The following is a 13,026-nucleotide window of genomic DNA, read 5'->3' as shown; positions in this document are numbered from 1 at the left end:
TTAATGATATACACCAGGTGTGCTAGTCATAGATAGTTTACAATAAAGGTATAAAAACTGTATTAAACCAAGTCTTAAATTGTGGAACTCAAAAGCCTGTTTCAGGGATATAACAAGACATCAATTTTCTCGTGTTGTTAACAGCCTTATTCTGAAAGGAAGATGACCAGTAAGCTGCTAACTCTTTTAAAATTATTTCATTTTTCTGCCAGATTTTGCGGTTTGTTCGAGAATGGAGTAGTCTAACTTCCATGAAGCAAAGGATAATAAGAAAAAGTGGGCAGTTATTTTGCAGCCCCATCCTTGCTTTGGAAGAGATCACAAAGCAACAAAACAAACTAAATAGTACCAAACGGTATGAGTTCTTTTCCTTTTTTCTTTTGTATTGTATTATTTTTCATAGTTATTTCTATAAGAGGTCTGTGACATCTTATGTAATCACTAATGATATCTTGATGAGTTAAGAAAAGTCTATACATAAAATTCAGCAACATAATTAGATATTTAATGAATTTGCTAAAATTCACTGGAAAAGATCAGGTTGGGGGCTGGGGTTGTGGCTCAGTGGTAGAGTGCTTGCCTAGTATGCGTGAGGCACTGGGTTCAGCCCTCAGCACTACATAAAAATAAAATAAAGGTATTGTGTTCACTTACAACTAAAAAATATATTTAAAAAAACAACAACATCACATTGTCCAGATCTAGCTCATCGTGGGTCCCACTCATCAATCGAGAGGCCAGAGTCACAGGTTAGTGCAACCTGTGACCTGCTAAGCCTATTAACCACAGGAAGACAATCACTCTTAGAACATCAACATGATCTTGGACCCCATCTCTTTTGCCTTGCACTCATGTGGCATGAATTGCAGGTGCCATGCATTAGGGTAGCTGGTTTTATTTGAAATACCATCACTTTCAAAGTAACGGAAGGTTAACTACCATGATTGGAATTGAAATAAAAAGGTTAGCTGTCACACATTTGTTATCATTTGCCTTTATCATTACAGGACCCTTTCTAATCCTTTGTACGTCTACTTTCCTTTCATGACATCACAATAATCTTTGTCTCACTCAAATATCTTTTGGTGTGATCTGAAATCCAAATTCTTTATATTCTTTTCTTAGCATGAAGCAAGGATTATCAGGAAAAGTAGTTAGCTGCTCTCTGCACTTTGGAAGAGATTACAGAACAATAAACCAAACAGTAGCAATAGCAGAGAAAGCCCTTCATTTCTTGCTGTCTCTATACACCTGTAACATATTCCTATCCTTACATTCCATCACTTTACAGGTGAAAAAAAAATCAATGTTATGGGGCGTGGATGCTTAAATAAAGATAGCACCATTCAGTGAAAATGTCTTCAACTGTTTCAGTACATGGCATCAGGTACATCTATATGTCATAACAAGGAATGATACTTATGATAAGTTAAGAATAAAAATAAGTATTAAAATAATGATAGAAATACAAACATCTACTTGCCGGTTTTGACCTGGAAATTCTCTGGAAGGACACCTTAGAAACTCACTAGAGGTTTCTCTAGAACAGTGGTTCTCAACTAGAGGCAATTTTGCCGTCCCCCCCACCACCACCAGGGTTGCAATGTGTGGAGACACTTTCAATTGTCATGACTACAGAGTGCAACTAGGGATTATCTTGTGGGTACAGTTCCAAGATGCTCATGAAAATCCTTCTGTAAATAGGTCTATATCCCTAAAGAATTTTCTGTCTTAGAATGCCTATAGTGCTACTGTTGAGAAATCTTTCTTTAGGACATAAAGTTAGGTAGTTTGTGAAGGTGAGAGTCACTTTATGTTTTATGCCAGAATTACAAATTCATGACTAAAAACAAAACAAGAACCTGAATGAATGAATGAGGTCAGGTTTAAAACTAGAAAAGGATGAGGTTGGGGCTGAGATGATGGCAAATTGGAAAGTGCATAACTCATCTAAAATCACTTAAGTTCAGATTTAAAAATAAAATACTTTCTAAGCCAAATAAAACCTTCTGAATGATTGGGTTTATCCATAAGTTGTCAGTTTTGGCTTCGTATCTAAACTCTTCTGTACTAGTTGAATTTTCCCATACTTTATATAACAAATACAAATGAAATGTATGTGTATGCATTGTACATATATGTACATACATGCCAACCTACAAAAGTATATACACACGCACACTTACTGTCAAAAAACATTCCTATTTTATTTTTTTCAATATTTCTTCCAATCCTCTCCACTTTTCTCATTTTTGTAATTTATCTTCTCTTTCTTACATGATTGTAATTCCCTTCATAACTGAATTTACAGCCCACTCCAACCATTTTTAAATGTGCTATATTGTTTCTTTATCAGATGACCACTTAAAATACTAGCTGAGAGAGATGACTGATCATATGTAAAAGGAAATATGAACTCATAAAATCAATATAAACCAAGCTCAGACCCACCACATTTTATAAATGGCATTTATGAAATTAAATATAGATGATATGTTTAAGCTGTATCTTGTAGTAGCAAGCATCAGCTGAAATCATTAGATTTGTATCTGTAAGAGCTCACTCTGGCAGCAGTTAGGAGAGTAGATTAAAAAGGGCAAGACTTGAAGTTAGAAGACAAGAAACATTTATTTTCTATTACTACCATAACAAATTACCACAAATTCAGCATCTTAAAACAACACAAACTTGAGGCTATGGTTATGGCTCAGTGGTAGAATGCTTACCTAGCATGTGTAAGGCATTGGGTTCAATCCTCAGCACCACATAAAAATAAATAAATAAAATAAAGATATTGTGTCCATCTACAAACAAAAAAAAATTTAAACACATATTTTTTATCTCACAGTTCTAAAATAAGTCAGAAGTCCAAGTTGACTCTTGCTGATTTTTCTGCTCTGAATTTTAGGCTAAAATCAAGGTATTGACCACATGGACTTTAATTATTAGGCTTGGATAAGAACCCATTTCCCAGCTTATTCAGATTGTTGGTAGAACTCAGTTCCCTGTATTTGTAGGACTGAGTTCCAGTTCCATCCAGGCTGTCAGCTGGTTGTCACCATCAGCTCATAGAAGACTCTCTCTGGTCCTAGCACATGAGCCTCTGCATATCAGGGCCATCAACAGAGTGTCACATTGTTCTCTGCTTGGAATTTGTCCTCATCTTCTGCTTTTAAGACTTCCAGTGATTATATTGAGTCCACCTAGTAATCTCCCAGTCTTAAAAATCAGCAGATTAGAAACCTTAATTATATCTGCCAAATCCCATTACCTAGATGAATTTATTGAATAGCCTGAGAATAGAAATCTTATAGGACTGACAGCAGAATACATCAGACACTAGAAAAGCAATATGTCAATCAATGGAAGGGTAACTGATGTGATACAGCAATCTGTATACGGGGTAAAGTTGGGAGTTCATAACCCACTTGAATCAAACTGTGAAAGATGATGTATTAAGAACTGTGTAATGTTTTGAACGACCAACAATAAAAAAAAATTTCCTAAATATAAAATCATAAAAATTCTCTTACAAGCCAGGCATAGGCAGCACACATATTTGTAATTCTAACAACTGGGTAGGCTGAGACAGGAGGATTGAAAATTTGAGGCCAGCCTGGACAACTTAATAAGACCCTATCTCAAAATTTAATAATGCAAAGTTCTGAGGATGTAGCTAGTAATGACAACAACAAAATTTTATCTGCCACCCCAAATTAAAAGACTCCTGATGAGGCTCTCTATTAAGGCATTAACAATGGGAATGGAGGAAAAAGAATGAAGAGAGCTATTAAGGATATGTATCTAGAGCCCTTGGTGTCTGAATAAAGAAATGCAAAGAGGGAGGCCTCAAGGGAAACCAACTTAGCAGAGCCACAAAATGCTACCCCCACAATGAAATGTATACACCTGCAGAGGGGAGGTACAATCAGGAGCACTCTGATTCTTATAGCAGAACCTCAGTAAGTCTCAGTATTTTGGAATAATCATATATCTCAAAAAGCAGGTATGAAAGATAGGGCTGAACAACAGAAAGTCTGTATGAGGAGCAACTAGACCCTGGATCTCTTATCTCTCTCATTACTTTCTAGAGAAACCAAACTAGAGAGCCTCCAGACTTGGAGATAAGGAGAGAAGCATTGTATTGAAAAATGAAACCATACTATGTATATAACCAGAGATATGAAAAATTATGCTCTATATGTGTAATAAGAATTGTAATGTATTCCGCTGTCATTTATAAATAAATAAATAGAAAAATGAAACCCCTTAGACCCATTTCTTCACTTAGCTTCAAGAATACCAGCAACCACATTTTACTTCCTAGGCAGCAAGGAGGAGGATTCATCTCTTTTAAAATATTAAGTGGCTTAAAAAAAAAAAAAAGAGGTAGGTACTGAGTTTGAAAATTCCCCCAAAAGCTATGGTTAGGTCTCCAAGATTATTCTTCTATGATTCCACTAATTTGCAGGCCTCAACCAAGCTGAGGTAGCTTCTGGATGACTCACTCTTAAATGTGAATGGAAGCCAAAGCCACCAGCCATTGTTGTTCCAGAGATAGGTATGATTTAGTAGGAGAGCAGTTATTATTAGAATGCCAACTATTTATCCTCTACCTATAAGTGATCTGTAATACAGGTCAGCAACCCAGAACCCAGGACTCTATCCATTAGTGTGGACCACTTTCCAGTGCACAATTTTCTTGTAAAAGATTGCCATATTCCACTCCCATCCTTATTCAGGAATTAATTTAATTGATGACATTCTTTCTTCCCTATTTGCAAAAAATGACAAGTTGGAATATTTACATGGACTTCCTAGCAAACATTTATGGAAAATTAAATATTGGCAACTTGCAACTGGGATTGAAACATTGTCGGCTTCCTTCTTTTGGGTCTATTGATCTGTTTCTTATGGTTTCCAAAAACTTACGCTTAAAGCTTAAACATTTTATACAAAAGAAAGAGGTTATTTCTGGTTCCTAAATCTCTGGCCAGATTTCTCAGCATCTTATAAAGTTACTGAATTAGGTTTCTAATCTTTTAAACATTGAATAATACTTGAGGCAAGGCTTAATATCCTATTGCCCCTCAAAGCTAGGAAGGTTTTGAGTACATTTAAAATCCACAGAAAAACTTTAGCAAAGAACTCTTGTCAAGGGAATAAAAGAGTTGAGAAAAAAAATGAGGGGATGTTGAAGAAATATAGGAACTAAAATGTCAAGTTAAAGAGCTCAAATAATTCACTGTGATTTAACTTCTTATGCTTTAAGAAACACACACAAGTGGAAATGCAAACATGTGGAAAGATACCTGTACTCTTATAAAAGATAAACACATTTAAAGTCATAAGGAGATACCTATTACTATTAGCAGAGATTTTTTAAGTGACATGGTTGCACTAGTGAAAGTGTGAGAAAACTTCCTTTTGTTACTGATGGAGATGAGCACTGGTACAGCACTTTTAACCCAGGAATTCTATTGTGGAGACTTATTTTACATATACTTTGTGTGTATAAAACATACACACACATACATATACACACATTGTTGTGATAACAAAAACTGAAAATTACTAAGAGCCCATTAGATATAATGGTTTATCCAAATAATTGGCCAACATGGAACCATTAAAAAGAATAGAGCAGGGCTAGGGCTGCAGCTCAGTGATGGAGCCCTTGCCTCACATGTATGAAACACTGGGTTCCATCCTCAGCACCACATAAAAATAAATAAAGGTATTGTGTCCACCTACAACTAAAAAAAATAAAAAAGAATAGAGCAACTCTGTATGTACTGATACATAAAGATCTCTGAGGTGTAGATTGAGGCAGAAAGAGCAAAGTGAAGATTAGTATCTACAGTATACTATCATTGATTTCTAAAACTAAAAAGTGTAGAAAAGGGTACACTTGTACATTGCTGGTGGGACTGCAAATTGGTGCGGCCAATTTGGAAAGCAGTATGGAGATTCCTGGGAAAGCTGGAAATGAAACCACCATTTGACCCAGCTATTGCCCTTCTCAGATTATTCCCTGAAGACCTTAAAAGAGCATACTACAGGAATACTGCCACATGGATGTTCATAGCAGCACAATTCACAATAGCTAGACTGTGGAACCAACCCAGATGCCCTTCAATAGATGAATGGATAAAAAAAAATGTGGCATTTATACACTGTGGAGTATTACACATCACTAAAAATGACAAAATCATGGAATTTGCAGGGAAATGGATGGCACTAGAGCAGATTATGCTTAGTGAAGCTAGCCAATCCCTAAAAAACAAATACCAAATGTCTTCTTTGATATAATGAGAGCAACTATGAACAGAGCAGGGAGGAAGAGCAGGAAGAAAAGATTAACATTAAATAGAGACATGAGATGGGAGGGAAAGGGAGAGAAAAGGGAAATTGCATGGATATGAAGGGAGACCCTCATTGCTATACAAAATTACATATAAATAAACAAGGAGAAAAATGAATTACAGTAGATGGGGTAGAGAGAAGATGTGAGGGAAGGGGAGGGGGGATAGTAGGGGATAGGAAAGGTAGCAGAATACAACAGTTACTAATAGGGCATTATGTAAAATTGTGGATGTGTAACCGACGTGATTCTGCAATCTGCATTTGGGGTAAAAATTGGGAGTTCATAACCCACTTCAATCTAATGTATGAAATATGATATGTCAAGAGCTTTGTAATGTTGTGAACAACCAATAAAAAAAAATAAAAAGTGTAATGGGGAGGGAGTGCTCGTAGACATAAATTTCAGAAGTGGGGAACTGGATGAAAATGTTCTACAATCAGTGATGATGGTGTCACAACCTTGTGAATATATTAAAATGCAATAAATTGTAAGCTTTAAATTGAGCAAATTTTATAGTATACGATTATAGGTCAATATAAATGCAAAAATAAATAAAAGGTACACACATATACACAGAAAAAAATTAACTGTTTCCAAAATACTTACCAAAAACTGACAACAGGGTGAATTCTGGGATAGAAATGAAAGGAAAACTCACTGTTTACCATGTAAACTGCTGTATGCCTTTTAAGTTTGAAACTATGCCCATGTATCACCTAATCAAAAATAAATAAAATAGTTTATAGGAAAAGGGAAATCTGTTTATCATTAAATCATCCTTAAAAAATAAAGACAGATTTCTAAAATATTACCTATAACTGCACAATTTCATTGTGATTTAACTTTAATTTTATTGTTAAACTGCCAAATGAAGATCTACTCAAATATAAAGAAATTCATATTTAATTTAATTTTTTAGAAATCTACAAAAAATAGGTGCAAACTACAGAGAAACTGGGCCAAGCTAATTAGGAGGAATTAATTGGGTAATTGTATTTCACCTACTTAAATTCCCCCATGACCTTTAATTAGAATTACTTTCCTCTTTACTTTCAGTCCCTAAACCATTGTGTCCTACTGAGTTCTGAATCCCACATTACTGGCTTTGTTTCAGTAAAGTTTCCATAAACCTTTTATGAGCTAATACTAATGGGAATAACCTTGAGATTGTAGGAAATGTGGTAAAACTTGGTTAACTTAAAAAAAAAAAAAACACGGGGCTAGGAATGTAGCTCAGTTGGTAGAGTGCTTGCCTCGAATGCACTGGGTTTAATCCCCAGCACCACACACACACACACAAAAAAAAAAAATTACTTTACCCAAAACACTGATAAAGTAAGATTTGGGGAAGCCTTGAAGAGAAGGTCAAGAAGGAGGTAAAAAAAATGCACTTGGAAAGTTTCTGCACAGCCTGGCAAGCAGTTTTCTTTAGGCTGTCAGATATGCATGTATTTGGTCATTTCTTATCCTCACACCCACTTCTTTTTTTTTTTTTTTTTTTTTTTAGAGAGAGATGAGAGAGAGAGAAAAAATTTTAATATATTTTTTTAGTTTTCGGCGGACACAACATCTTTGTTTGTATGTGGTACTGAGGACCGAACCCGGGCCACACACATGCCAGGCAAGCGAACTACCGCTTGAACCACATCCCCAGCCCATAAATTTTGAAAATTGATCCAAAAGGTAGTGAATGACTCTTGAATTTCTTAGAAAAATGATTCTTGAGAAAATGAATCTGGAAGAGAGATGTTTTTCCCACATAATGGTCAATGTAAAGGGTGAACACTACATTTCCTAATTCTAGTATTAACACAAAAATAGAATTATATCTTGCTTTTGCTCCTACTGCTTTTGTAAGGGGCATCATGAACATGAAATAGAGAAACCTTTATGTGAGGGATGGGAAATCTACTTAACATGTAATTGTTCTAGATATATAACCAAAGAAGATGTTGCTATAGCCTCGATGGACAAGATGAAGAATGATGGGGGCCATGTCCGTCTGATCACAAAGAAGTCTGGGCCGTGTGTCTATTCCACAAAGTAAGGACATACGTACTAAGAATAGTACCTTAAATTTATACATTAATTTTTGTAATAATACCTCACCTTTGTGTGGTCACTTTAGAGGTTACAAAGAGCTTTCACATTTTAGTAGCTCTTTAGTTTTTCTAACAACACTGTGAAGCAATGAATTCATTATCTTAGGATTAGAGACAAGGAAGAACTCTGACACCAACTGGCCTAAGTGGCCTGTCTCAGACCTGGATGGGAGATGCCAGGAGACATGAGGTCAAAACTGGATTCTGCCCCTCAATCTTGATGTCTTTCAACCTTAAAAAGCTTATCTTTTTAACCTTCCAATGACCAACCATGAAAAATAAGCAAAGCAATTATTGTTACTTCACAGTGTAGGACTCTGCAACACAATTGAGTACTGTGCTTTTCCTTTGTTTCTAATAAATTGAGATATGTCCCATTATGTTTCATTTCTAATTTTAATTTGATCAACTCTAAGCTTTCCCATAGGAGACATGATGTTTAGCAAGCCTTTTGTTCTAATTCCTCTCAGCACTATCAGCTACATCACTCCATCACTTTATGGTTATAAAAATTCACTACATCTTGTAAGCCAGCAGATACTAGACAAGTGTTAGTATGACCTCTTTGGCCTAATGAGGTATGTGACCCAACATAGTTAGATATCGGGGTAGCCACTAAATTTTAGTTGGTGTTTCTCATTAGCCTGTTCTTTCCCAGCCTAAAGAAGCATTTCTTAACTTCTCATTTTCCAACTTCTCCAGTTGTTTCAAAGTCCAGTTGTTTAACATAGAAGCATCTAAATTCTCAAGAGAGGCAGCATATATCAAATCAATTTTTGTAATACACCACTCCTCTTTGCTTGGCATGGCATATAGAGAGCTGACTACAGCTATTTCATCTCCACACTGAATCACAAAATGTGTGGACCCTGTATTACTACTTATCAATGTAAAAACTAAAAGCCTTTATTTGAAGCAATAACTTTGGTATATACATTTGTTGGTTACCTATTCAATGTTTTGTCCAATTATAGAAACCTTCTTGAAGATGGATCCTGTGTCCCGCTTCCAAATCCCTCCACAGCACCAGCTGATCTCAGTATAGCCAAAGGCTATTTGCAAGCTGTGGATAATGAAGGAAATCCTCTTTGCCTTCACTGTCAGCATCCCACTTTCCAAACTAAGCAAGAGTGTAAAGCAAATGCTTGGGATTCACGGTTTTGCTCCCTGAAATGTCAGGAAGAATTTTGGATTCGATCTGATAACAGTTATATGCGAGCCAAAGTATTTGAAATTGAACATGGTGTGTGTCAGCTATGTAATGTGAATGCACAAGAACTCTTTTTATGTCTGAGAGATGCACCTTTAAGCCACAGGAAGAATCTTCTGGATGCTACCTGGACCTCAAAGCTCCCATTGGAACAGGTAAATTGTAATCAATTAACAGAAAGTATCTTTGTACTGAGTGATGACTATTGACTCGTTAACTTTATTTTTTTTAACTTTTTAACATGGGCATTTTCAAGTATATATACAAAAGTAGAAAGAATAATGAACTTATGTTCCCATCATCTAGCTTTAATGGTTTTATCCACATTTGCCATTCCTTTCTTACCTTACTACTACTACTTTTTTTTTTTTTCTGAAATATTCTAAGGCAAATTCCAGACAACAGTTTGTTATTTTCATTGTGTATCTCACAGGTACAGACTTTCCTCTTTCCTTTCCTCCCTTCCTTCCTTTCTCTTCTTTCCCCCTTTCTCTTTTTTCCTTCCCCCCTCTCTTTTTTCTTTCCCCTCTCTTTTTCTCTCTCCTTCCCACTCTTCTTTTTTTAAATACAATCCCAACATGAGTTACAACACCTGACACAATTACAATTCCTTAACTATAGAGAGTTTATGTTTGGTTTCCTAGATTGCCTGAGAAATGTCTTTCTATAGTTGCTTTATTCACATTAGGATCAAAATGTGGCCCATCTATTGTTTTGTTTTTGGTTTTTTTTTTTTTTTTGTTGTTGTTGTTGTTGTTATGTCTTTTATGCTCCATTTAATCTATGAGAGCATCTCATCCTTTTTCCTATATTGAAGAAACTTGATCATTCGCTGAGCATGGTGACATATGCCTATAATCCCAGTGACCCCAGAGAATAAGGCAGGAGGATTGCCACAATGAAAGCCAGCCTCAGCAATTTAGCAAGGCCCTGTCTCAAAATGAAAAATAAAAAGATCCTGGAATATAACTCAGTGGTAGAGCACCCCTGGATTCAACCCCCAGTATTGCAAAACAAAAACAAAAAAGAAACTGGATCATTTGCCTGTAAGATTTCCTACATTCTGGATTTGTCTCCCTCTGTTCTCATGGAGGTGTTTCATATGCTCTTATATCCCCTTAATTTTCTGAATGTTGTTTATAAGATCTAGAGACTTGATTAGATTCTAATTCAGTTACTTTTGGGAAAAGATCTTAACAGGTGATTCATTGTAAACAGAGGCACCTAAGGTCTAGGAGTTCCACATTTTCATAATGTTAATATTGAATGACAAGAGGCAAGTGGATAACACAAAACGACAATGAGGAGGCCATATTATATATGCATTTACATATGTAACATACATTTAGGTATATTCATTCCATTGTGAAATGTACTTTTAAGCCAAGCGCAGTGGCACACACCTGTAATCCCAGCTACTCAAAAGACTGAGACACAATTATTGCAACTTTGAGGCCAGCCTCAGCAATAGCAAAGCCATCAGCCACTAAGTGAAAGCCTGTCTCAAAATAAAAAGGGCTGGGAATGTGGTTCATTTGTAAAGCGTCCCTGGGTTAAATCCCTAGTACCAAAGAAATAAAGTATTTTTGATAAAGCAGTTATGACAAAATGTTGTTTGTAGCACACTATCATCAATATTCATTTTGATTTTCAAAACTCAGTATGATTTCTGATCTTGTTGCTTGACAATTCTAAATTTCAGACTAAAGTAAAATGTGTAATTTTATAGTGTGCTTAATTTAAAAGGAATACTCCTGAGTCACTGTTTGCCTACTAAAGTTTTGGATGAATTCCTGACAGCTAGACAAATTATTTATTTATTTTATTTACCTAATATTACCAAATCATAATAGAACTAATAATCATTTCTATAAAGATAAATTAGTGTCTTTGAGAGCTAGAGAAATACAGTATTTCCCTAATGACATCCAGAGTTCTTGAGTCTAACCAATGAGGGACACATATTGTACCCATTCCAGGGATATCAGCCAGCTCTAGTTACTGTCCACTGTGTCAATGTGAAGCTTCCAGAAGATATCCAGTGAAATCGCTAAGGCCATTTGAAAGCAACCTGTCTAGAAAGGCAGAACTAATATGGTAGACATCTTAACAAAAGTGCTGTAAAGATCAGGAGCACAGGTGCTCAGATTGGGGGAGACCAGTTAGAAAGGGAGTGATTTTTTTCAAAAGGTGAATTTTGGATATTGAAGAGTAACCCCAAGTGATTTGCCAGTTGCTAGGAAAAAAATTAAGAGGCCCCTTTTGAATTATCAAGTCTGTCAGAGTAAAAGCTACTCAGAAAGAATTGGTTATAAAAGGCAAAACCAAAGGAGATTTTTTTTTCCCAAAGAATATGACATTTGCTTCATGTGCAAGACTGCCATTTGTGGTTGCTTCTAAGAATACCAGTGAAAACAAAAATCATTATGTATCTTCTAACAGAAGTTAGGAAGCTCTGTACAGAAGAGAAAGTAAAGCAAGTAAAACAAAGGTCATCTGGACAAAGTTTACTGTTCCAAATGCTGCCTCTTGGGGTTCCTCACAGGTCAGCACTATAGATCAGGTCATTGTGCCATTGGAGGATCTGACTTGCTTTCTTCAGAGTGCTTTAGAAATAATCTTGTGTTCCCATCACCAGCAGTCATGAAGTTAATTATACTTTCTACCTTGTCCAAGACCAAGAAAATTAAAACAATTGTCGTACTTGTCATGGTGATGTTTAAAAACTGCACTGCCATAGTGTAAGTTGGTTTTACTAACTCAAGTACAATGTTAAACACATCCCATTTTTTAATGTAGGTCATCACCGGTTAAATATTAAGTGTTCATATATGGACTGGCCTACAGAGTGACTGTTTTAAGGGGACATCTTTGTTTATTTCAAATATGCAAGTTTAGAGGTTCTAAAAATTTAATTCCAGTCCATGGAAGTTCTCTGGTGAATAATATAAAAGGGTGAAAGCTATTAATATGAAACTGCCATTGATATAGTAACTAATGCATTTAGGTGAACTATTAAAGATTATTTGAGTCAGTAATATTAAGGAGTTTTTAATTTCCAGTCTGTTCTCACTTTTGGTGTAGTGAATATATAAACTAAAAGGTACAGAAAAGACAAATCTGTCAGGAGTCTTGGTGTTTTATACTTGCTTATAAGTTTTCAAAATGGATTAGATAAGAGGAAAAAACTTTTTCAGAAACACATTTTATTGCTTTCAAATTGTTAACCAAGAGAGTTTTTGTCAACTCACAATAAAAGCTATAAAAAACTACACTAATGTATTTTTCCCCATGATTCCGCTATATAAACATGATTACACAATGCAAAAACCAACAGATCCTACAGT

At 35.6% G+C, this 13,026-nt stretch overlaps 1 protein-coding gene across 6 annotated transcripts in view; it reads left to right on the top strand.

Moving 5' to 3' along the window:
* Positions 1–13,026, top strand: part of Zranb3 (zinc finger RANBP2-type containing 3) — a 281,585-nt gene that overhangs the window by 216,957 nt on the left and 51,602 nt on the right. For all 6 annotated transcript variants that reach the window (XR_013424061.1, XR_013424060.1, XM_078017309.1 and 3 more), the window contains 3 exons: positions 213–355; positions 8,300–8,410; positions 9,444–9,834. Coding sequence is in view for 4 of the 6 variants with exons in the window: in XM_078017309.1 (XP_077873435.1) it covers positions 213–355; positions 8,300–8,410; positions 9,444–9,834 (645 nt within the window). In the remaining 2 variants the exon portion in view is untranslated. The remainder of the gene's footprint in view (positions 1–212; positions 356–8,299; positions 8,411–9,443; positions 9,835–13,026) is intronic.

Source organism: Ictidomys tridecemlineatus, chromosome 7 (genome assembly GCF_052094955.1).
Source record: "Ictidomys tridecemlineatus isolate mIctTri1 chromosome 7, mIctTri1.hap1, whole genome shotgun sequence".
NCBI lineage: Eukaryota > Metazoa > Chordata > Mammalia > Rodentia > Sciuridae > Ictidomys > Ictidomys tridecemlineatus.
The sequence above is the reverse complement of the archived record's forward strand: the minus strand, read 5'-3'. Positions and strand labels throughout refer to the sequence as shown.